This window comes from Notamacropus eugenii, chromosome 2 (genome assembly GCF_028372415.1).
Source record: "Notamacropus eugenii isolate mMacEug1 chromosome 2, mMacEug1.pri_v2, whole genome shotgun sequence".
NCBI classification, from domain to species: Eukaryota; Metazoa; Chordata; class Mammalia; order Diprotodontia; family Macropodidae; genus Notamacropus; species Notamacropus eugenii.
This window is the reverse complement of record NC_092873.1, coordinates 74,494,569-74,520,493: the sequence shown is the minus strand read 5'-3', so window position 1 is coordinate 74,520,493 and position 25,925 is coordinate 74,494,569. Positions and strand designations below refer to the sequence as shown.

The 25,925-nt window shown below is 37.9% G+C and overlaps 1 protein-coding gene and 1 pseudogene across 1 annotated transcript; one reads left to right on the top strand and one right to left on the bottom strand.

Moving 5' to 3' along the window:
* The first annotated feature begins 1,452 nt into the window (after positions 1-1,452).
* On the top strand, positions 1,453-2,397 carry LOC140523555 (olfactory receptor 2W3-like). Its single transcript, XM_072638374.1, has one exon. The coding sequence runs from the start codon at positions 1,453-1,455 to the stop codon at positions 2,395-2,397; it is 945 nt and encodes a 314-aa protein (XP_072494475.1).
* Positions 2,398-19,961: 17,564 nt separating this feature from the next.
* Positions 19,962-20,641, bottom strand: LOC140523554 (monocyte to macrophage differentiation factor pseudogene; annotated as a pseudogene).
* Between the last annotated feature and the right edge of the window lie 5,284 nt (positions 20,642-25,925).

Genomic DNA, 25,925 nt, shown 5'->3' with positions numbered 1-25,925 from the left:
TGAATTCATAGAAACCTGCAGAGATTTGTATGAAATTAAACAAATGAGAATAAACAGAAGCACAATTTACACAATTACTTAAATAATCAAAAGGAAAAAAAAAAACTTTGAAAGATCTAAAAATTCAGGTCAAATGTAATTGGCAAGCTTGTTTCCAAAAGAATATGAATGAATCAAGCATCTTACTTCTTGACATTTTCAGACAGGGCCAGCAGGTAAATTTGTTTGGCTTAAACATATTTGTTTGATACTCGGGAAGGTTTACATTTGGAGTGTGTGAGTATTAATAGTGATGTCAAAAAACACAGAGAAATTTTAAAAACTAAAACTGCACAGGAAAGAACACAAGGAAATTCAAAGGAGTACTTAAATAAATAGCATTGTTGCTTTTTTTATTAAAGTTAACATATATTTAAAATAATCTTGGCAAAATAGGGATTAATGGTTTCCTATATAATCCTCTTTTTTCTGTACTTCTTTGTATTTTAAAAATTAACCAAAAAAGAAAGGAAGTGAATAAAAAGAGACCAAAATTAAAGAGCTATGCAGGGAGAGAATTAAAAGGGTATGCTCTTGGAGGAAGTCATAGGGGATGAGATCAAAGAGATAGATAGATAGACAGACAGACAGAGAGATAGACACATACATACATACATAGTTTTGAACACTTAGATACATACCTTCCAAAGAGAAGAGTCAGCTTACATTTTGACCATGAGCAAAGGAGGTAAGAAGAGTGATCATATGGAGGTTATTTGAGTTTTAGAATTGGGAAGACAGTAAGGCTCATGATAAATGACCTTTTTCAGTGAAGCATAAAACAAGTTGCTTGAATGAGAATGAATGAAAAAGAGATAGTATAGATTGCTTGAGGATAAAAAATCTTTACAAAAAAGCACTCTAGGGAGTGTGATAGAGTCTATGAGAGGAAACTAAAAGAAGTGTCACCTAGCTGTGAAATTCTAGATAAGAAAAGATAACCTACATTTCAATAATGGATCTAGTGTATGCAACTGTGTGAATTCTTCCAGTAGTATCCAATATATGAGAAGCAGATGTATCTGTATTTGCAGAGATCTTTCTATCTATCTATCTATCTATCTATCTATCTATCTATCTATCTATCTATCTATCTATCTATCTAAAGGAAGGAGAGCAGTAAGAGAAATTGAGGAGGAACTTGAGGAGAATGTGACATCACAGAAGCACGTTGCATATAGTAAATGTTTAAATATACTAAGGACCAACTTTATGTTAGTGGTCAGTATGTCTTGGACAAAAAAATTCTGGTTTCACAATTTGTTCCATTTTTCTTGGGTAATGTGAAAATAAATATTTCAAGGAATTAGGATTTCAGTAGATATCTTGAAGCACTAGGCTATAAAGTAGAAGGTACTGTGGCAATCCATTCTTTATTTCTGTTTTCTTTTCTCTGTAGGTATAATAGGATTGATGGATGGAACAAATGAGAGTACACAAGATGATTTTATCCTTCTAGGATTCTCTAACAGGCCCCAGCTTGAGGTAGTCCTTTTTGTGGTCATCTTGATTGCCTATCTTCTGACAATAGTGGGTAACACAACCATCATCTTAATCTCCCAAATAGACCCTCGTCTCCATACGCCAATGTATTTCTTTCTTACCCACCTCTCTTTCCTGGATCTCTGCTTCACCACCAGCTCCATCCCACAACTGCTCTATAACCTGAGTGGGTCTGATAAAACCATTAGCTACATAGGCTGTGCTATTCAGCTTTTCATGTTCCTAGCTCTGGGTGGTGTAGAATGTCTCCTCCTGGCTGTAATGGCGTATGACCGTTTTGTTGCTGTCTGCAAGCCCCTTCATTACATGGTGATTATGCATCCAAAACTCTGCTTGGGACTAGTCTCTATTGCTTGGTTTGGTGGTGTGGTCAACTCCTTGACTATGTCACCTATAACTCTGACACTGCCCCGTTGTGGACACCACAAGGTCGACCACTTCTTGTGTGAAATGCCAGCACTGATTCGATTGGCTTGTATAAACACTGTTTTCATTGAGGGCATTGCATTTGTGCTGGCAGTGGTTATTGTATTGACACCCTTAGTCCTTATCCTGGTCTCCTATGGTTATATCACCCAGGCAGTGCTACAGATCAAGTCAGCAGTAGGGAGACGGAAGGCCATCAACACCTGCAGCTCCCATCTCATTATAGTCTCCCTCTTTTATGGCAATATCATCTACATGTACATGCAACCAGGCAACAGTGCCTCTCAGGACCAGGGCAAGTTCCTTACCCTCTTCTACAATATAGTGACTCCACTCCTCAACCCACTCATCTATACATTGAGAAATAAGGAAGTGAAGGGGGCACTGAGGAGGCTTCTGGGAGTGCACAAAGGAGCAATAGAGAAATGATGACAAAAAACCCCCAACAACTTGCTAAATGCTAACAGCCTCCATTACAAGGCTTCATAAAGTCTCCACTCAGCAGGGAAAAAAGCAAACAGGAATCTGAATGAAATATCACTTGTGCAGCTAAAATCTCCAGTTTTCTGCTTAGGTCTTCATACTTTAGCAATGCTTTTGAGATTCTTTCTAGGTATATAATTTATACTCACAAGAATTACCTGAATGTAACTGGGAGACTCTTTTACAATTTTTTTGATCATGTCTTTTGTCATATGCATTTCCTCAAATCACCAAAACCAAAGCTCAACTCTTATTCTTTTGACCACTATTAGACAGGTTCATGTGTATTTATATATCTTTCCTTATAGGTCAAGCAGTTACTTTCTTTTCAGAACATCTAGCTTTATTCTCTTTAGAAAGATTTTCTACTTTCTTTCCTCCTTTGTGTTAGGTGTTCTTCCAACCTCCAACATTATAGGACTAGGAAAAGGAAAGTATCCAAAGTTCTGTTGTTACTTTTTTAAGACAAAAAAATGGAGCTTACAAACTGAATGTCAGCAAGCTTTATTTCATTTCTTGAGAAAATTCGAGGAATTAAAAGGAAAGGGAAGGAAGATATGAAATAGAGGATGTGATCACAAAGAGTCATGATTTTATTGAAATTAGATCATACCAGAATATATATTTCTTTCCTTGGATGAATTATTAGAGTGAGAGTAATTTTATAGATATTGTTTGTCTAGATTTTAGTGTAATTTGTATTTGAAAAAAACTTTGATTTCCCCTTGCAGCTTTATGGATCCTTCAAACTCCAGAAATAATGAGTAATGTGAGTTTGGGAGTATCCCTGAGAAGCTAATGTAAACAGAATATCTGAAGTTGTTCCAGTGTCAGACTATGATGTTGCCAATTTTAAAGTTACAAGAACAGTAGTGGGAAAAAACTAGTGACTAGAGGTGCTAGAGACCAATAAAGAAGTCAAGATAGCATACATTTTTAGTTTTATATATATATCATATAAATAAGTAATATTTAAATGTTAATGTTTATTTATAAAGTTTTACATACATTTTTGTAAACTTTATATGTATAAATAAATTATATGTAATATTTGTATGTACATTTTTATGAAATACATATTTTATATATTATATTCATATGTAAAGTTTATATATGTATAGATATACATATATCTATATGTTATATTTACATGCATTTGTATGCATGTATGTATATATGTCTGTGTATTTATATACTTTACATAAGTTCCAGGAACAACCTATGAAAGCATTAGAACATAGGTATTTTCAACGAGGGAGAGGATATGATGTGTGGCCACATGAAATAATAAGAAAAGACTGTTCTTTCCTTCCTATTTTACTTAGAGATTATGAGACCAAACAACTTTTGGCAAAAGACTTTTTTTAGTTTTCAAAATCCATTTTTATAAGATTTTAAATTCTAAATTTTTCTTTCTTCTTTTCCCCTTTCCCCAAGATGGCATGTAATATTTATATATAGGCTATACTTGTACAATCTTATTAAACATATCTCTCTCATGTTGTGAAAGAAAAATCAGAAGATAAAGGAAAAACCACAAGAAACAAAAAACAACGCAAAAGAGAAAATAATATTGTTTACTCTGCATTCAGGTTCCATAATTCTTTCTCTGGATGTGTATACCATTTTCCCTCCTGAGTTTTTGGAATTGTCTTAGATCATTGCATTACTGGGAAGAGCTAAGTCTATCGAAGTTGGGCATAGCACAATTTTGCTATTACTGTGTAGAATGTTCTCCTGGTTCTATTCACTCAGCATCAGTTCATGAAAGTCTTTCCAGATTTTTCTGAAATTCATCTACTTATCATTTCTTATGGAACAATGGTGTTCCATTACATTCCTTTATCACAAATTGTTAAGCCATTCCCCAGTTTATGGACATCCTCTCAATTTCTAATTCTTTGCCTTCATAAAAACATTGACAAAGAACTTTTGACAAATACTTGTCTCAGTGATGAGGAGAGGAAGAGAGCAAAGAAAGAAGGGTAAAATTTGAAAAATTCAGACTGATGCGTGTGACTGGAGTTTGTTCATGCCATACCTTTCACTTCTCATTACACTAAGTATCTGTAATCCATATTTGAGTTAGTGATATAAATTAGGAAAGAGATTTAGATCATGGGTGAATGGGAGGCACTAAGCTAGTTATAAATTATAATGAAATTAATATGCAAACTGCTTGATAAGAGCCTGAGGACATACTGAAAGGACCCCAAGTATCCTAGAAAGGTTAAGTCATGTTTACAAGTACATAATCATTAGAGCTTTTAGGTCAGTACTTGGGACATGATTTGGTGACTTACCCAAGTCATGGGATACCCAAGTAGCTACTCTAGCAAATTCCTTAGTTCTAATGTGAAGCAAATATCCCCTGTGTGTGTAGTATTAGAAAATAATTTCATATGCTTACTTAAGCTATTTTAATGGAAAAGATAAAGAGATACAGTATAGGTGATAGTGTGATTAGGTATTTTAAAAACTGACTGAATGTTTAAACCCAGAGAGTTATCATAATGGTTCACTATGGAAGGAGTTCTCCAGTGGTGTGTCCTAGAGTTCTGTGTCTGCTATTCAACATTTACAAAAAAGGCATAAAGAGTCACAATTGGTTTTTTAAAAATTACCTTTACAAGTACAAGATGGGAAAGTAAGTTTAAATATCAATTTTCTTTTAACAGTTGGGGATTTTACTGTATTAGACTCTTTACACATCAACAGTATTGTATAGCTACATTAAGAGAGTAGGGGGGAAATATGTAGGGGGAAAAATAAGTCAACACCCTCATGAACTTTGCCCTGGTCAGATCTGATTTGGAGTACTGTGCTCACTTCTAGATTCCACATTTTAGGAAGAACGTTAATAGGTGGAAGGGTACCCAGATAAGGTCAGGTGAGAAATTTCCTGAGTTCATGTCACATGAAATTTAGGTAAATTAAATGGAGATTTTAATTCTGTAGAAGAGCAGACTAACACTTTGACTTTGGGAAAGTCATTTAACCCTCATCTTCATCTTCTTCATTTGTAAAATGTGGAGGTTGAACTAGATGAATTCTGATGTTTTTTCTAGTTCTAGATCTATGATCCTATCACTTAGAAAGGTATGATAGTTATCTTCAAACGTTTCAATCAATCACGGCAATTACTGATTAAGAAGTATTTATTTGGAATCTACTATGTGCCAGGCATTGTGTTATGCTGTGTGTAGATACAAAGACAAAAACGGGATAGCTCTTGCCTTCTGGGTGTTTAAGTAAATTAGTTATGTAAGTTTGAGCTCAACATGTCCAACTGCTCCTACTGACATGATAGGGTAGCACAAGTTTTCTTCACCCAGAAGTAGGTCCCTGCTGTCTCTCACAGTGGTGTCTCTAGTTAGGTAATCTGGTCATGTGCAAAATCATTATAGTCACATTTCATCAGGAGAAATATCATTCACATATGCAAGTATATAATACACGGTCTTTTGATGGATTATAAAAGATTGAGTTTATATTACAATGCTAGCTTTGGTTTTATAATCCTAATCTCCCTTAATCCCTTAAATGGGAACCATATCAAAATAGTGAATGTACTCAATTCTACCAAAATTCAGTACTAGTAATGCTTCAATTGAGGTAATATAATTTTGTTTAAGAAATTTGGAGAAAACATTTGCTTTAGTTTATTAGAGACCAAATTAAGAGAAATGTGCCTTTCACTTATTCTCTTAATAGAAAGGGAGAACTATCCTTCCCAAACATACCTGTATAGCATTCCCAGGGATCTATAATGAAATTTAGTTTTACTAAATTTAGGAAATATATAATCCTACCCTTCATTTGAAATTTCTGTTTTGAGGAGCTTTGAAAAGGAAATAAGCAGATAAATGTCTCATAATTCATATATCTCTACTTAGATAGGTTTTCTAATGATAGACCAGAGATTGGGGATCCCAACCTAAACAAGAAAGACAAAAAAACCCCAAAAACTTCTCAATCAATCAATGTTCCATGTGGCTAAATAACTAAGGCATTACACACTCAGACCTCAAACAAAGGCACACACAGAAATTGATCTGCCACAGATAGTTATAAGAAGTAAGACTAGATGATTAATAACTAGGTATGAATGAGTTCAGTAAATGGGTGCTCATGACGCCAAGTCAAAGTAGAGCAAGGGGGAAGGCATAAGGACTGAGAGTTCATTCCTTATATTCCTTACAAAATATATGTTTATATTAGTGCTCCAGACATACATATGAGGAGCAATTATTTAAAGACAAAAGTATTTTATTTCATTGTTTTTCCCCTTGGCTTTCATTTCTTTCTGTTGCCCAGGGAAAGAAAACATCTCAGGCATTTTGCATTAATACCTCTTCTGTTTCAATCACTGTTGGATAAGGTATATAGAATATATCATTTCTGTCTCTGTCTATCTCTCTGTCTCTGCACATATTCTTATCACTGTTTGTGTCTCAAGCTCTCTCTGGCCCCTCACCCACTTTTCCTTCTCCTGTACCACTAGAAAAAGAGTCAGATCCTACTCAAGTCCCTCTGAGAAGGATGTTATTTCAACTTTAGTACTGATCATGTTGCTCAATAATTCTGAGACGATGTATTCTTTTTTATTACTGCAGTTGAATTTCTGTGAAATATAAATTGTAAACTAATTTAAAAGGGAGAAGTTTTTGATTTAGCAAGAGGAATTCAGAAATCTCACTTTCTAAATTTGTAAATTAATTAAAAATATGTCTGATGGATTTTAATAAAACACAAAAGCATATTGTTTTTCCCCCATATAAATGTATGAGAAATAGAGGGATAGGGATTGAAACTGGGGATTTTTAATATATAGTGTGCTTTTCCTTAGCAGATATAATAAATTCAACATATAACTTTCACAGCTGTTGTACATTTTGTTCTATTCTGTGTATTTAAAACTTGCTTCAATGACCTGAATTTCTTTCTTTATTTAAATATCTTATCCCTAAAACCCCCTTTTCCCCTAATCCCAAATCAAAAAGACATTAAAAAAAATCTATGTAATAAATGTAAGGTAATGAATCTTTTGCTTTACTGTGCATCTTTATTACAAAAATGGGTTATATTGAGGTGGGATAAGAAAAACCATTGGGAAATGACCATGCTGTGTAAAAAAAGGAATCAATAAAAAATTACAAAAATATTTCATTAAGGACTTCGATAAAGACATAGATAACATAATTATCAAGTTTGCAGATAACAAAAAGATAAAGAGATGGCTAAAAAATTGGATAACAATATTGAAGATCTTAGCAAGTTAAATACCTTAGGCCTAGTTAAATGAGATTAAATTCAATAAGGATAAATTTATATTTAAAAATCAATTTCACAAGTATAAGAAGAAAGAGAAATAGATAGCTATGCTTCTGAAAAATGATTAAAATTCTAGCATTATGCATTTCATATGCATGTGACATGACTGCCAAGAAAGGTAATATATTTTTAAGCCACATTTAAAAAGTCTTGATCTTTGACAAAATGCAGTAACCCTTACTATTAAAAACACTAGAGATCATAGGAATAAACAGAGTTTACCTTAAAATGATGAGTAATGTTTATCCAAAGTCATCGGCAAGCATTATATGTAATGAGGATAACCTAGAAGCCTTCCCAATAGAATCAGGGAAGCTAACTGTTTCTGAGGGAAATCGATACCTCCACTGGAGATTCTCTGGAGAATTATCACTGGGGAAGGGAAGTCCAGTGTTCATATCAGGTAAAGAAGGTCAAAGAAGTAATCAGAGCTTCAGGCCAGCTCAGCAGGAAAGAGGGAAATGGGGTGGGAATTGGGAGAGACTTCCCAAAGGCTAAAACCAGGGAGACCCTAGGGAAAGGCAAAGGAAAGAATGCCAAGGTCATTGCAAAACAGGTTAAGACCCATGCGAAAGATTCTTGGGATTAGGTGAAGAGGGGCTGTGAACTGAATTAAACGCTGGTGCAATAGCAATGAGAGCATTCAGAAATAGTATCCAAAGAGAACCTGTAATAAAGTCCTAAGTCTCATCTGTGTCTGGATAAAGTCACAAAATGAGGGTGATACAAGGATGAACTAGACATAAAACCACAAGGAGACAAGCTTGACCTCATGGGCATCAATGAGACTTAGTAATTTGTGATTCAGGACTGGAATTCTTCTCTGGAGAGATTGACGTCATTCAAGGGACAAAATAAAAGTTGGAAGTGGAGAATGGTATGTTAAGATCTAGTCATATAGAGAAGAAGTGTCATATACTGGATGGATCTAGCCTCTGAGGAAGGAAATTCTAAGTTCAAATCCTACTTCAGACACACATTGGCTATTCAAAAGCCAGTAAAGAAAATGATAAATGTTGAAGAAGATGAGGGAGAGTATACATTGTTGGTGGAGCTGTGAAATGATCAAACCATTCTGGAGAGCAATTTGGAACTCGGCCCAAAGGGCTTTAAAAATGTACATGCCCTTTGACCTAGCAATACCATTTCTAGGACTGTGTCCCAAAGAGATCATAAAAAATGAGAAAAGGACCCACATGTACATAAATATTTATGGCAGCTCTTTTTGTGGTGGCCGAGAGTTGGAAACTGAGGGGATGCTCATCAACTGGGGAATGGCTGAACAAGTTGTGGTATGTGAATGTAATGGAATACTATTGTGCTATAAGAAATGATGAACAGGGGGGACTTCAGAAAAACCTGGAAAGATTTATATAAACTGATGCTGAGTAAAATGAGCAGAACCAGGAGAAGAATATACACAATAAGAACCACAGTGTGTGAGGACTGTATCTGATAAACTTAGCCCTTCACAGTAATGCAAGGACCTAAAACATTTCCAAAGGACTCCTGATGCAAAATGCCATCCACATTCAGAGAAAGCACTATGGAATCAGAATGTAGAATGAAGCAGACTATTTTCTCTTTTGTTATGTTTTGTTTTGTTTGGGTTTTTCTCATGGTTTCTCTCATTTGTTTTAAATCTTTTATGTAGCATGACTAATGTGAAAATATGTTTAATAAGAATGTATGAGTAGAACCCATATAAATTTGCATGCTGTCTTGGGGAGGAAGGGGATAGGGAAGAGGAGAAAATTTAAAATTTATGGAAGTGATTGCTGAAAACTGAAAATAAATATGTTAATTATAAAAAAGAATAAACTTTGACCCACTTAAAAAGATCTGGGTCTAGTGGCAAGATATAGATCAGGATGACTGGAGATGGCCCTGGATGTAGTGAGAGACCTTGGCCTTTTGAAGCTCAGGTCGTTCCTAGGTCTTGGTTCCTCTGAGACAATGCCCATTCAGTGGTTAAGGTTAAGAAGTGAGGCAAAAAAAATGGCCTCTTCCCTATTCAGGAAATAAAAAACAACAATCTGGGAGTGAAAGACCCTCAGGATTTCTGGCTAGAAGAGAAAAAAATTGCTATTTATACCCACTCTCAGTCATCAAAATCAAAGGGATGACCAAGTAAGGCTAGGGCTGGGACCTATTGCTGACCAATCAGTGAGAGCTGGAGTAATTTGGATTTAATGTATGGTCCAATAACTCATTTGAATCCCAATGAACCTTACCAAAACCTGGTTTTGCAAGTGTTGTATTACAAGAAATCGTAAATGAATAGGAAAGATTGAAGGAAGAATAGGTTTGAAAGAAATTACAGTGAGTTCCATTTTGAAAATTTTGCACGTTAAGATGCTCATTGGACATAGACACTGAGATGTCCTGATATGGCACTAGACATCAAGTCTCTCAGTCTCTGTGTGGTTCATTTTCCTCATTTGTAACATGGAGATAATAGAAACAACCTACTTTCCAGAGGTATTGTGAATGCATTGATATTTGTGAAGTATCTTGCAAAGGTTAAGGCAACTACATAAATATTAACTATCATTATTTTATTATTAGGAGAGTGAAGAGGACTACATATATAAATTGAGGAGTCATCTATGCAAAGAAGAGAAACTAAATGAGGGGAGGGAGAGAAAAGAGGAAGAGAGACAGGGAGAGAGAGAAAGGACAGGCCCTGGTGTATGCCCACAAATCCTGAGTCGGAGAGTGAGGATCCAACAAGAACAGCAAGAAGGAATGATCATACATATAGGGGATATCAGCTGACAGTAACTACCCACACACACTCCATCAACACCTACTTCTCTTTGCAGATTCTGGAGCTATATAGCTGTACTTCTCAGAGCTGAGATTCATGGCTCAGGGCTCAGGCTCATGAAGACACCCCCATTGCCAATGGGTAATGCCGCAAATAAACACTGAAGGAAGATCTAAAGTCCTCCAAGGAAGCAAGTCCTGCTGACTAGGAGACAACTCAGCCATTCCTAGTACCACTGGCAGATTCCCCCAGTACAGCATGGGAAGGTGTCTTTTATTGACAGGGAAGCAGTTCACCGCACTATCTCTTGTCAATGACTGTCTCCTTTCCATAATTTCCCAGGAGACATTCTTTACACTTAAGTTTATCCTGTTGGCACCTCCTCCAGAATAGCTAGTGATTCTAACTGTGCTCATTCTGTTTTCCCTGCTACAGACATTGATGTTTATCCCAGAATCAGTGAGGACTCTGCCAGCTCCTTCCTTTTCTTGTGTGAGGAGAGTGGCTTTCCCTCCCCACTGAGCACACAATTGTGCTCCTCCACTATTGATGGCCACAAATTTGCCTTAAATCAGAAAACAGGTGAGGTGCAGTCTATGCCACAAAAGGACAGGATCATCATATTTGTCATCTCCTCACATTCCCATGTAGGAAAAGGGCTATCATTGTCATCATCATCCACATCAACAGCAACAAATAGCATTCATTAAGCACCTACAAGGTGGCAGGCACTGTGCTTAGTGCTAGGATACAAAGAAAGACAAAAACAGCCCCTGCCCTTAAGGAACTCACATTCTAGTGGCCAAGATAACATGCAAATGACCATGTACAAACAAATGTGTAATTGGGGTTGTTGTTATCTGTCCTTCATTCTCAGAGGACCATGACAAGAGGAAGGTGATATCTTGACTTGCAAGTGAATTGGATTTAAGTGAGGCAGGGCTGTGCAATGTCACCAGCCTCACTCCAGGACCATCTGGGTCCAGTGGCCAAATATGGATCAAGATGACTGGAGATGGCCCCTAAATGAGAGGTAATCTCAGAGGGAAGAGAATAATGGTAGACACTAACTAGACACTGATGGTCACCTAAGTATGGCATGCAGGCGATTGGCCACCCTACCAAAGACATGAAGGGTAAGGGCCATACTTTCCAAGACATTCAAGAGAGAAGAACTATGAAAACCAGCCATGCAAACTTAGGAAACATAAAAGTTGGACTCTGAGCTTTGAGGCAAACAGCTGACTTCTGAGAGTTCATCAGTGGCCCTACTGAATAGTCATTAAGCTTCCAAGTCTACCTATTTCTGCACATCTGGAAATTAGAGCTATGTCTTCTGCCTCAGTCAAGTCACTTCCACACTCAGCTGGATCTTCCTGGACAAAACAGTCCTCCCTCCTTAGCACTGACCTGTCCTAGACATATTGCCCTTGACTCCACCCTCCCTGGCTCTAGCCTCAGCTGCAGAAAATTTCCCTATGGAAAGAGAGATAGTCCTCCCTTCCCTTCAATCTGCCTGAGTTTACTTATGAGTTCCCCTACCCAGGGATCCCTTTTACTCTATTCCTAAGAAGTGGCCATGCAGTAGTGACAGAGAATTCATTACTGCAGTAGTCAATCTATTGTTACATTTTTTTTGTTACATTTTCAATAGTGCTAATAGTTCTTAGAAGTAGCAGCATTACTGGGACAAGAACCCCAGACTTCAGTGCAGGAATCCTGGATTTGAATTTTGTCTGCTTACCAGCTTTGTGGCCATGAATGAGACATCTCATATTACTAAGCCTTCATCTCTTCATGCAGGAAAATGAAAAGAACTTGTGAACTATTCCCCTCATTTCATTTTTTGTCAAGAAAACTCCTGGTAAATGTGAATTTTTATTGTTCTTTTTTTTGGTCACTAGATGGCATAGAGTGGATTCAAATGGTGCCTTGAATTCCTGACTTGGAGTCCAGTTCAAAGGGTGCCTCAGACATTTGCTAGCTGTGTGACTGTGGACAAGTCATTGTAACCTCTCCTAGACTTAGTTTTCTTATTTGTAATATGGCAATGAGAGCCTCTACCTCCCAGGGTGGTTGTGAAGATCAAATGAAATAACACCGATAAAGTGACTATAGATGTTACCTGCTCCTTCCCTTCCTCTTCCTCTTCTTTTTCCTCCCCTCCCTACTTCCTCCTCCCCCTCCTGTTCTTCCTCCTCTTCTTCCTTCTCTTTCTCTTCTTTTTTCCCCTCTTTCTTCTCCTTCCCCCTTCCCTCCTCCTCCTGTACATGGTGTTATGGGTAGAGCAGACCTGTGAGTCACAAGGACCTGGATTCAAGTCCAGCCTTTGACACATCTTGGCTGTGTGATCCTGGATAAGTCTCTTATTTTTCAGTGCTACAGTCAAATCTCTAAGTTCCAGAACAGATGCAAATTTGCATTGAGGCAGTTAGGTGGTATAATGGATAGAGCCCTGGACTTGGAGTCAGGGAAAACCTGAGTTCAAGTTTAAATCCTGCTTGTGATACTTAACGGCTGCATGACCCTGGGTAAGTCACAACCTCTCTGAGCCTTGATTTCTTTATCCACGCGGTAGGATGTTATATCACCTAATCCTTGAGATCATTGCATAGATCAAAAATGACAGAGCTGGATTTAAAATCACATTTTCATATTTCAAAGTCTATAGTCTTTGCTTTTTACCACATGGGAGACTCCAGGTAACCATTCAACCACCCCACAAGACTTCCAGCACTGAGAAGCTCACAACTCTTCAAGGCAGACCGTTCCATTATTTTATGACACTTCTCACCCCCCTCTGCCACTCTTAAATCTATTCTCTTTGGCCATCTTCCTCATGGAAGCTCTTTAAATATTGAAATAGCACTCAGGAATGATATATCACTTAATCCTTGAGATTATTGCATATAAAGTACTTTGCAAACATTAAAGTGATATATTAATATTTAGCTGTTGTTATTGGTAGAAGAAATGTCTTCACTGGGAGTTCACTGTGCTGTACCATTGAAACCACAGGTTTGGTTGAATTGAGGAAGTCAAACCCAAATGTGCCTTTTTCTAACTTACATCCATTGGTCTGATTTCTCTCCTGGGGCTACACAAAACATGGCTGATTTTTCTTCCCTATGATGGCCCTTCAAATATTTGAAGACAGTGATCACATCTTCCGGACCTGAGACCCACTTCTGCCCTATCAAATCTTCCAAATTTTGTCTATAAACCTTATTCTTCTTTTCATTGATGGGACTGGGAAATGTACCAAAGGTTTCACAACATACAAATTAAGTTGTAGCAAAATTCATAAGATCATAAGAAGAAATCTTAGAAGCCATCCTGTCCAATCCCCTTACTTTGCAGATGAGTAAACTGAGGTATGATTAAGTAGTTTGTCCAGGATTACAGAATGAATAACTTTTGAGGCAGTTTTTGAACCTCAATCTACTGCCTCATTTAGTGTGCCATGTTGCTTTTCAAATATTACTTGTAAAAAATAAGGAAATTATACTAGATAGTCTCTAATGTCCCTTTCAACTCTGTCACTGTAACCTAAGGAAACTTCAGTTTCTCCTTGGGATCAGTGTATACCTTATTCCCTTTGTAGCATCACAAAACCTCAGAGCTTAGAAAGGTATCAAGCGTTCCAGAACTGCAGATTTGGAATTAGAAAGGGCCTGAGATCAGATCTAGTCCAACCCTCTCATCTAAATGATAGGGAAACTGAGGATCAGAGAAGTTAAGGAGCTTGCTCACAGTTACATAGGTAGAAAATGGCAGAGCTAGACTTAAAATTACATCATCATATTTCAGAGTCTACAATCTTTGCCTTGTACCACATGGAAGACTCCAGGTAGCCATCCAACCACCCCACAAGACTTCCAGCACTGAGAAGCCCACAATTCATCAAGGCAGACCATTCTATTATTTTTATGACACTTTTCACCCCCCTCTCCCACTCTTAAATCTATTCTCTTTGGCCATCTTCCTCATGGAAGACCTTTAAACATTGAAACAGCACTCAAGAGCTCCACCACCACCACACCCCAATCCTTTCAGGTCTTAATCATGCTTATGGATCATCCTGCTTCTTAAGAAAAGTCAGCCTGGCATTCCAGCCCAACTTCTGGAGCTTCCATGACCAACTTCCTTTTGCGTGAATTAATGGAGCTCCTCCATCTACTCAACACACCTCTGCTGTATTCAGTCTGGACAGGGGTGACTCTGGGTCACAATCTAATGCAATAACCATTTATTAAAGGCTTACTGTGTGGTAGGCACTAAGCTAGACACTCAGATACAAAGACAAAATGAAATAGTCCCTGCCCTCAGAGATTACATTTTACTGGAGGAAACTTAACATGTAACAGCTAAGTGAGTACAAAGTATAGACAAAGAAATTTGGTAGGAGTAGCTAGGTGGTGTGGTGATTAGAGTGATGGGCCTGAAGTCAGGAGGACCTGAGTTCCAATCTGGCCTCAGACACTTACTAGCTGTGTGACCCTGGGCAATTCACTTCTGCCTTAGTTTCCTCAAATGTAAAGTGAGGTGGAGAATGACTTGCAACCCACTCCAACATCTCTGCCAAGAACACCCTAAAAGGAGTTGAACATTACTGAAAATGACTGAATGATGATAGTAACAAATTTGGTGGTGGAGGGGAGAATGAACTAGGGGTTTGAAGGAAGACCTTTTTAGGAAGTCATCCCTAAACTGGACACCCATATAAGAAAGTGGGACACTCCTGGCAAGAGGCCCATTATACAAAGGACAGGAGATAAATTTTTGTATACGGGACATAGCTGGCAGGTTGCAGTATGCGAAAGAGGTAACATGAGGTGGTGGCAAGGGGTACAGGGAGGAAGACTGGAGAAGATGGCAGGAATTCTAATTCAGAGCAATTTATGCCAGACTGAGGATTTTTCATTTTATTCTAAAGGCAATGTGTGGGATAGCATGACCCCCATTACTCAAATTGACTGTTCAGAGACAGTATCAAAGTAAAAATCAGAAAATCTCCTTTACACGGTTCTCAGGAGAAGCAGGAGGTCCCTTCACCAGTAAGCTGGAGTCAGGAGGCACCTTACAGAAACAGAATGGCAATTTATATAGACCCTGATGTAGAAATCCCCCTCCCACTGCTGACCATTATTCTCATTGGCTGAGAAGCACAGTCTTACATTCTAGCCAAGAAATTCAACCAATCCCTTTTGAAACCTGGTTCAAATTTCCCAGTTCAATTCGATACAGGTCATACATTTATAGCCATGCAAGAAACTTCCATAACAGTCATGTTGAGATAGACTAACCACATTCCACTCTATCCTTTCCTGACTCCCATTTATTCCATTCCCTCCCTGAATCTGTCCTTCCACAATAGACTTTGCTTCTGATTACCCCTTCCCCTAATCTGCCATCCCTTCTATTATCCTCCTTCTTGTGTCCCCTTGCCCCATGCCTTCCTACAAGGTAAGAGAGATTTCCATACCCAATTGAATATGTGTCATTTCCTCTGTAAGTCAAATCCAATGAGAGAAAGGTTCACTTATTCCCTTTCACCTCCCCCCTCTTCCCCTCCACTGTAAAATCTCTTTCCTGCTTCTTTTGTTTGAGATGATTTACTGCATTCTACCTCTTCCTTTCTCTTTCTCCCAGTACATTCCTCTCAACACTTAAATTGTTAGGTATCATTCCTTCATATTCAGTTCACCTTGTGCCCTGTGTGTGTATATGTAGTATGCATGTGTGCATATATGTCTAGATAGGTATATGTATATACACATATACACATATGTATACATGCAAAATACACATATGCCTATACTTGTATAATATATACATGCATATATACATACACAATGCATCCATATGTACACAAACACATACACATATATACATATGCTCACATATGTACATACATAGATAAACACATATAAATGTGCATGTACAGGTATATATACATAAATACACACATACATGTATACATGCATATTCATACATATATACATATACACATGCACCATGTACACATACATATGCATGTATGTATGTCCACATATATACACACCTATATGCATATGTATATACTCATATATTATGTGTATGTGTCTATATGTATATGATATATATACATATATATACATACATATACATTCCCTGTAACCACCCTAATATTGAGAAAGGTCTCATGATTTACAAATATCCTTTCATATATCTATACATATATATGCATATATATACATATGCAAACACAAACACACACGTGTATAGATAGACACATATTATATATACATATATAAATATATATAAATAAAAATATAAATACATTGACATTATAAATAAATAAATGTGTGTGTGTACATACACATATACACACACACATTCCTTCTAACCACTCTAATATTGAAAAAGATCTCATGAGTTAGAAATATCCTTCCATGCAGAAATATAAACTTCACTTTTAATGAGTTCCCTTATGGCTTTTCTTTCCTGTTTCCCTTTTCATGTATCTCTTGATTCTTGTCAAATTTTGTTTTCAGCTGTGGTCTTTTCAACAAGAATGCTTGGAAGTCCTCTATTTCATTGAAATTCCATTTTTCCCTTTTTCTTATACATATTATAGATTATATATGTGTATATTATAATATATTATGTGTGACTATTATTAATGTTATATATATATAAATATTTTATAAATATACAATTATGTTATAGGTAATATAATACTATATATATACATATGTATATGTATATATATATATACACATACATATATATGATACTCAGTTTTTCTGGATAGGTGACTCTTGGTTTTAATCGTAGCTCCTTTTACCTCTGAAATATTATATTCCAAACCCTCCAGTCCCTTAGTAGAGGAGTTGCTAAATCCTGTGTTATCCTGATGGTATTTTGACAATACTCAAACTGTTTCTCTCTGGTTGCTTGTAATATTTTGTCCTTTACCTGGAAACTCTGCAATTTGTCTACAATATTCCTAGAAGTTTTTCCTTTGGGATCTTTTCAGGAGATGATCAATGGATTCTTTCTATTTTACCCTCTGGTTCTGGAATAGCAAGGCAGTTGTCCTTGATTATTTCTTGAAAGATGATGTCTAAGCCCTTATTTACTTATTTTTTTTTATCATGGTTTTCAGGTAGACCAATAATTTTTAAATTGTCTCTCCTGGATCTATTTTCCGTAACAATTGTTTTTGCACTGGGATATTTCACATTGTCTTCTATTTTTTTCATTGTTTTTGTTCTGATTTATACTTTCTTGATTTCTCATAAAGTCATTAGCTTTCTTTTGCTCCATTCCAATTTTGAAGGAATTATTTTCTTCAGTGACCTTTTGGACCGCCTCTTTAATTTGGCCAATTCTGTTTTGTAAGGCATTCTTCTCCTCATTGGCTTTTTGCGCCTCTTTTGCCATTTGGATTAGTCTATTTTAAAGGTGTTATTTTCTTCAACATTTTGGGGGAGTCTCCTTTAGTAAGCCATTGACTGGTTTTTCATGATTTTCTTGCATCACTCTAATTTCTATTCCAAATTTTTCCTCTACTTCTGTAGCTTGATTTTCAAAATACTTTTTGAGGATTTCCATGGTCTGAGACAATCTCATATGTTTTTTGGAGGCTTTGGGTGTGGAGTCTTGATCTTGCTCTCTTCCTCCAGTTGTATGTTTTGATCTTCCTTGTCTTAGAAAATACCTTTTCACCAAAAAAGTAACCTTCTGTAGTCTTACTTCTTCCCCTTCTGTCACTTTCATAGCCAATTACTTGACTTTTGAGCTCTTTGTTAAGTGGAGAGTTACTGCCCCAAGTTTCAAGTTTTTTGTGCAACTGTTTTCAGATATATCTCTAGGAACCAATAAATTCTTATTTCCTCCAAAGTGACATGATCTAAGGAGAGGTGATTACTCCTCTCCTGGCCTGTGCTCTGATCTGTGAACAGTCCCAAGCACTCTTTTCTGCCCTGGAACTGTGAGTAGGATTCCCTCTACATAGTTGCTGCCAGCTTTGCCATACCAGCATTCCTCCTAACCCTAGAACCACTACCCAGGACTGTCATCCAGACTGATTCCTCTATCATCTGTAATCCAAGAGCTCCAGAAGCAGCTGCTACTGCAGCAGTTGTTGCTGCTGCCTTAGGTCTGGGGCTGGTGCTGGCACTGGGGTGTGACCACATTCCTTTCTCACCCAGTTGATAGAGCATTCCCACTAACCTTTGAAGCTATCTTTGACATTTGTGGGTTGAGAAGTCTGGAAACCAGCTGCCATTGATTCAGCATCCTGATGCCTGCTCCAGTACCATCTGTGTGAGCAAGGCCCAAACTGGGCTGCACTTAGCTCTGAGACCATTTTTGTTGGCCTTATAGAATGCCTCAGGCTAGAAATTTTTTTCACTCTGTCATTTTGTGGCTTCAGCTGCTCTATAATTTGTTTAGAGTCATTTTCATAGGTATTTTGAAGGATTTAGGGGGAGAGCTCATGCAGTTCTCTGCTTCTACTCTGCCATCTTGACTCGGCCCCCTCAGTTTGTGTTTTGATCTTTGCTGATGCCATAGTAGCTTTTCATCTTCAGTGTTCTTTTGTTTTTGCTCATTTTTAAAGTTTGAGCTCTGCTCCTGGAGTACAGGGGGCACTGTCTCAATCTTCTTGCACTGGGGAGGCTAGGGGTCTGGTCCCTGGATTTCTCCACCAAGGCTTTTTGGGCTAGTAACTTGCTTACCACACTAGAGTGGCCCAGCTCAGTTACCTGTTGTGCCCTGGGTTCTGGAACTGGCATTTTGCCTGCTGTGCTGAGGCTGGAAGCTCTGCCTTCTCCATCCTGCTTTCTTTTAACATTATTACTTTTTACTTATTTTATTTCTTTTTTTTTACAAGTCCAAATTACAATTTTATTCAAGACTGCAGTGGGATTGATAAGCACATTATACCACAATGAAGCATGGCCAAAAAAAAGCAGTCTGAGTTCTGTCCATGTTTCTTCACAAAGCTAAGGGATAAAGTGGCAGAAATTATTTTTAAAAGAAAGAATAGAATCTGTTATTTCACATAAGCACTAACTTCTTACATTTTGAGTTACTAATTTTAAAAAAATTCATGCAATAAAATTGGTAAGATTAAAATAAAAAAAATTCTCATTTGTAAATATTCACTGGCCATTCTATAGAGTATTTCATAAGTGTGGAATGAAATACACAGTTAATACAATATCTTATTTGTTGAGAGGAAGAACCCACCAAACATAAATTATAATTTCAGTTCACAGTAATTGCATTTTTTTTAAATCTAGAAAAGTCAGTACAGTTTTTTTCTTCTTCTGTGCAATTGACTACTCTTCTACCCCCAATTTCACAACTGAAGTAATACTGGCTTGGAGACATATCACAAGTTGGATCATAACTGTCAGATAAAATCTGTAAGACTTTGGTAAAGGTATTTCCAAATAACATAATAATGTATTGCTGCTGCAATGCCCACAGAAAGGTCCCAGACGACATGGGTGAATGAAATACTGCCATCACTTTTGAAGAGACTCCCAAGCAACAAATTAAACCCCCATAGGCAAGTTCCTGAAACCCATAGGTGTTATTCATTAATGTTACTACCAAGGCAGGAAAAAGTCCCATTATCAGAAAAAGAGCTTGACTACTTTTTATTTTTCGTGGTGGAATAATACATAAATGTTCTGCTATGAGTCAGATAAACCAAAGTATATGAGATGCCAAGTTCATGGAGATTTAACCATAGTGGATCGTAGGCTGCAATGAAGAAATAGATCACCGTTCTATAGTATAAAAACAATGCTCCATTGTCCTTAAGTGACTTTTTTCTCCCATGAAACAATGTAAAACACTGTGGAAACAATGAAGAGGGCACATAGGTCCATTTTATAAATCCATGTTGTGATTTTCCCAACAGTCATCTGATAGTTGATGGAGGAGGGCACTGCCCACAACAGCACATTTAATGAGAAGCACATGTGTGTAACAGTTAGCTGCATGTCCCTAGCAAGTAGATTTATAGAGGCTGTTGGCTGGGACCCTATAGTTCATGAACCACTGGAATAGGCTCTTGAATTGCATGGATGCTCCCAGATCCTCAGGTTCTCCATCTAGGGTAGCTGGCCCCCTGGGGGCTCAGGATCCTCATCAACCAGGCTCTGGCTCAAGCTGCTTGGACATGGCCAGCTTGGCCAGCAGTCCTCCCCACCCCAAACTCCAGTCCCTGCAGGAGAATGCTGTGCGCCTCAGGGGCTCGACAGATAGGACTAGAGGGAGAGCTACTGGGGTCTGGGCCATGCAGGCCTGGAGGCATCTATCAGAGGTGGCTTAATCAGCTCAGAGCCTCCTGCCTCCCGGGTTCTCCCATCCATAAGCCCACAGCCCCACCCTCTGCTTCCCTTATTCTTGTGTCCTTCTTGTACTTCAAATACTTCGATATATTCACATTGTCAATCGTTCTCTCTTGTTTCTTCCATGACTTGCCTAGTGATTCAAATTATTCTTCCATCAATATTTCCACTTGAGAAACTAACAGTTCTACTTTCATGATTCTTATTTCACTGCTGAAGCATTGAGGAATGACTTTCTATAGTTGGTTCTACGCTTTATTGGAAATCCACAGAGTCCTATATCTTCTCTAGAACTGATCCACTTTTCATTGTCTTTTTCCATTGTCTTTAGATAGTTTTTCGACTTATTTAGATATCCTAGATGCCATCTTCCCTTCTATTATTAACATATCTCATTTGGCTTTATCTGCCTGTAGTCAAGATTTTTACCTAATTTCTTCCTTCTGAAATCTTTTGTAATTTGAATTTTTGCTCTTATATTACACTGTAGCTCACTGTATAACTTCTTTTCATTTGATGGCAGATTAGCTGAACTTCAGAGTTGTCTCAGACTCCTTCCCACCCTGGAGAATTCACTTTTCATTGACTTCTAATGTCTCTATGTCTCTACAGCCAGCAACTTGGGAAGAGATAAGATTGGTCTCCAGAGGAGCTTTCAGGTCTGTTGGAGTTCTCCACGTAGGATTGAGCCCTGCTACAGTTTTCTTCTTTCCTTAGTTCTCTGGCTAAACATTGTTGCCACTTTATTCAAACCAAACTTCAGCTTTCCTATACTTCTGCCTCCTTTACATAGGGTAAGGACAGGGGATAGATTGTTAGGTTATTGAAACAGAATAGTAGTGTTAGGACTGGAGAGGAGTTCTGGCAGGGTCTTCAGCAGCAGCAAGGGGAGTTGCTGTATGATTCAGAATACAAGTTCAACCATCAATTGTGCTGCACTGCCAGAGCATGGAGGTTCTTGAGGTGCTAAGTGAATATGTTAGAAATTAGGGATTTGCCTTCTCTGCTCTGAATTCATCTGGTTATCACCTTGTTACATTCTTAGTGTCTTAGCCTTTTGGGCACAATGCAATTATCTCTTGTGTAAAATTCTCATTTTGGAGATTTTTGAGAGTTTATAATGATTTGAGAAAATACTTAGTCTTCCAACTTGTTGTGCCAAGATCTGAGTTTGAACTTCACTTAGACGCCTATCATGTGACTCTAAGCAAGTAGCTACTCTCAGATTCAGTTTTCTTAGCTGAAAAGTGAATATAATAATAACACTTATATCACAGGGATACTGGTTGTTTGGAAACTCATGGATATTTTGCCTTGATCTATACAAGTTACTTGAGGTCTCAAAGCAATGAACTTACCTCAACTGCCAGGGCAAATCTTTTCAAACAACACAAAATTTCTTATTGTTATGGTACCTGGGTTGTACCAGACTAAGGTTAAGTTCTCATATTTTAGTGAAGAAAAATAAATTCTGCTGTTAAATGTTGCATAGACTGATTTTGTGTATTCATGCTTCATTTTTGAAGAAGACCACGACATCAGAGAAATGATGACATGACTTGCACTTGACTTTGTATTGAGTGAGGGAGGGCTGTGCAGGTCACCAGCCTCACTTTCTCTCCCTGAGCCATTTTGATCCAGTGAACAGATATTCATTAGGATGACTGGAGATGACCCAAGATGGAATGGGAGACCTTGGCCTTTTTTGGCTAAGCCCTATCCAGGTACTCACTTAGAGTGAGATGACACCCATTCAGTGAATAGGCTCTTTAAGAAGTAAACAGGGAATGGCCCTTTCAATGAGCAAAAGAAAAAAAAAAATGTAAGTAAGTCAAGTTGGGAGGGAAAGAACAACAGTTACTATTGATAATCACTCTTAAGCCAGGGGGGTCCAGAAAACAGCTATTAAGTGAAGTTTAGACAGGGACCTATTGGTGTGTAATCTAGGGGCTTCAGAGTACACTGGGTTTAAGGTTTTGGGAAAGGAAGGAAGAAAGGAGGGAAGGAAGGAAGGAAGGAAGGAAGGAAAGAAGGAAGGAGACAGAGAGAAAGAGAGAGAGAAATCTAGCCAGTAAATCCTAAGATAACTGGGCATCCTCTGGCCATGTCAATTTATTTTATTTTGGAGAGGAAAAGGAAGGGGAGGGGACAGAACAAGAGGATGAAATGAGTTACCCAGCTAGCTGGGTCCTCATTCAGGCTGTTCAGTCTACTCACAGATTTGTGTTCATCCTTTGTTTTTGAAGAAGACCATGACATCAGAGAAATGATGGCATGACTTGCATTTGACTTTGTTTTGAGTGAGGAAGGGATGTGCAGGTCACCAGCCTCACTTTCTCCTACTGAGCCCTCTGGATCCAGTGATCTGATATTCATCAGGATGGCTGGAGATGGCCCAGGATGCAATGAGAGACCTTGACCTTTTTTGGCTAAGCCCTATTCAGGTACTCAATTAGAGTGAGGTGATACCCATTCAGTGAATAGACTGATTATGATTTAAATAGAAGGCAGAGTGGTAGCAACACTTTTAGGCTTGGAGGATCAAATGACATTCATCAAAAAAATATTTTGTAAAACTTAAAATACTATGTAGTATTAGTTTATTATTATCTCTGTATTCTCAAAGGGAAGCTATACTTGTTTCCATTATTCTTATCCCCATCATTGCAAAACTTCCAGAATAAAAAGGAATCTACACTTCTCCATTTCATACTCACAGCTCTTATCCTTGAAATCTGACTGTCATCTCCATCAGTCTACTGATATTGTTCTCTCTAAGGTCATTAATGACCTCCTTATCAATAAATCAGTGTCTTTACCTCAGGTGCTTTCCTACTTTATCTCTCTATAGGTTTTCACAATGTTGAACATTCCCTCCTTTATAATATCTCCCTTCTTAGCATCACAAGCACACTTTCATTTTGTGAATTTCCTATATATTTTTGCCATTTCTTTTCTTTTTACCTTTACTTGGTTTTCTTTTTCATCATTCTTTCTAATAGGAGTTATAAATCTTCTCTGCCCATTGATAGGCCTCAGGTGGCATTGTTGAGAGAGACTTGATCAGGGAAGGGTTTTTTTTATATAAAGGTCCACACCTTTTGCTTATTGCTAATGAGACACTGGGACGTGCCCTCTGAGGCGAGGTTTTGCTTCGGGCTTTAGTTTTTAGAAGAAGGTTCATGTGTCATATGAGACTCTGGGCAGCCTTTGTAAGAGCCCCCCCTCCCCCAGTTTTAAAACCCAGATGTTGGTGCTTTTTTTTTCTGTTAAAGATGTATGAATTGCTTATGGTCAGATAGTTGGAAGCTCTGTCTGTTGATCCTGCTTGTATTTTCTCTGTTGGTATATGTAATTAAAAGTAAGATTCTTTACCCCTCTTACAGTTTCTTTCCTTTTAGAAAAGCAGATCTAAGAATCTGTGCAGTAGGCCCTCCTGTATATACCAGGGTAATTATTGAAACATTCTTTTCAATGTAATATATTCTTTGCATTTTTCCTGTTATTTACCGAGTCTTTTTTTAGTGATACCATCCATTATCATTGGTTCAATTAGTACATGATAATTGAATCATATTTGATTAAAATATTTCACAGTGGGAGTAACTTTCACATTTTTTATCTCTAATCTCAGTCTGAACTCCAGATCCTCACTTTCAATTCTGTTTCTATCTCTGCCTGAATATATGACTAAGATCACAAGCTCAATATAAGCTCAACATGGTGACTAAGTTTATTTCAGGTACTCATTGACACTCACCTGGGTTATTGCAAAAGCCTCTTGATCAGTGTGCCTACATGGAGTCTCTCCACTCATTGGTGCAATGTATATGGCAATACTAGATCAATCATCTTAATATACAGCTCTGATGTCATTTCCTTTATCAACAACATGTAATGGTTCTCCATTTCATATTAAATATATTTCAAATTTCTTAATCCATGGTTTCCAACCTTCATTCCTAGATTTATCTAACATTTTCTTAAAATTACCCTGTAAGGGGTCTCCCATTGCATCCTGGGCCATCTCTAGTCATCCTGAAGGATATCTGGTCACTGGATCCAGATGGCTCAGGAGGTGAAAGTGAGGCTAGTGATTTTGCACAGCACTGTCCCACTCAAAACAAAGTCAAGTCCAAGTCATGTTATCATTTCTCTGATGGCATAGTCTTCTTTAGCAATGAAGGATGAATACAACAATCTGTGAGTAGACCCAGCTGCCTGAATGAGGACCCAGCTGGCTGGGTAATTCAGTCCCTCCTCTCCTGTCTGTCTCCCCCTCCCCTTCCTTCTCTTCTCCATAGAAAGGTGAATTTGGACAGCCAGAGGATTCTCAGTTAACTTGGGGTTTACTAGTTAAATTTCCTTTCCTTTCCTTTCCTTTCCTTTCCTTTCCTTTCCTTTCCTTTCCTTTCCTTTCCTTTCCTTTCCTTTCCTTTCCTTTCCTTTCCTTTCCTTTCCTTTCCTTTCCTTTCCTTTCCTTTCCTTTCCTTTCCTTTCCTTTCCTTTCCTCTCCTCTCCTCTCCTTTCCTCTCCTCTCCTCTCCTCTCCTCTCCTCTCCTCTCCTCTCCTCTCCTCTCCTCTCCTCTCCTCTCCTCTCCTCTCCTTTCCTTTCCTTTCCTTTCCCAAAACCTTAAACATACTCCACTCAGAAGCCCATAGATTGTACACCGCTAGCCCCTACCTGTCCAAGCTCCACTTAGGGGCTGTTTTCTGGACCATCCTAGCTTCAGAGTGATTATCAATAGTGACTGTTGCTGTTTCTCTCCCACCTTGATTTACTTATTTTTATTTGACTCATTAAAAGGTCTGGTGATTTTGCACAGCCCTCATTCACTCAAAAGAAAGTCAAGTGCAAGTCATGTCATCATTTCTCTGATGGCATGGTCTTCTTCAGCAACAAATGACGAACACAACAACCCTGTAAGGTTAGTAGTGAAAGTAACATTATTTCATATTTTCAAGCTAAGAAACTGAAGTTTAGAGATGTTAAGGAACTTTTCCAACCTCATGCT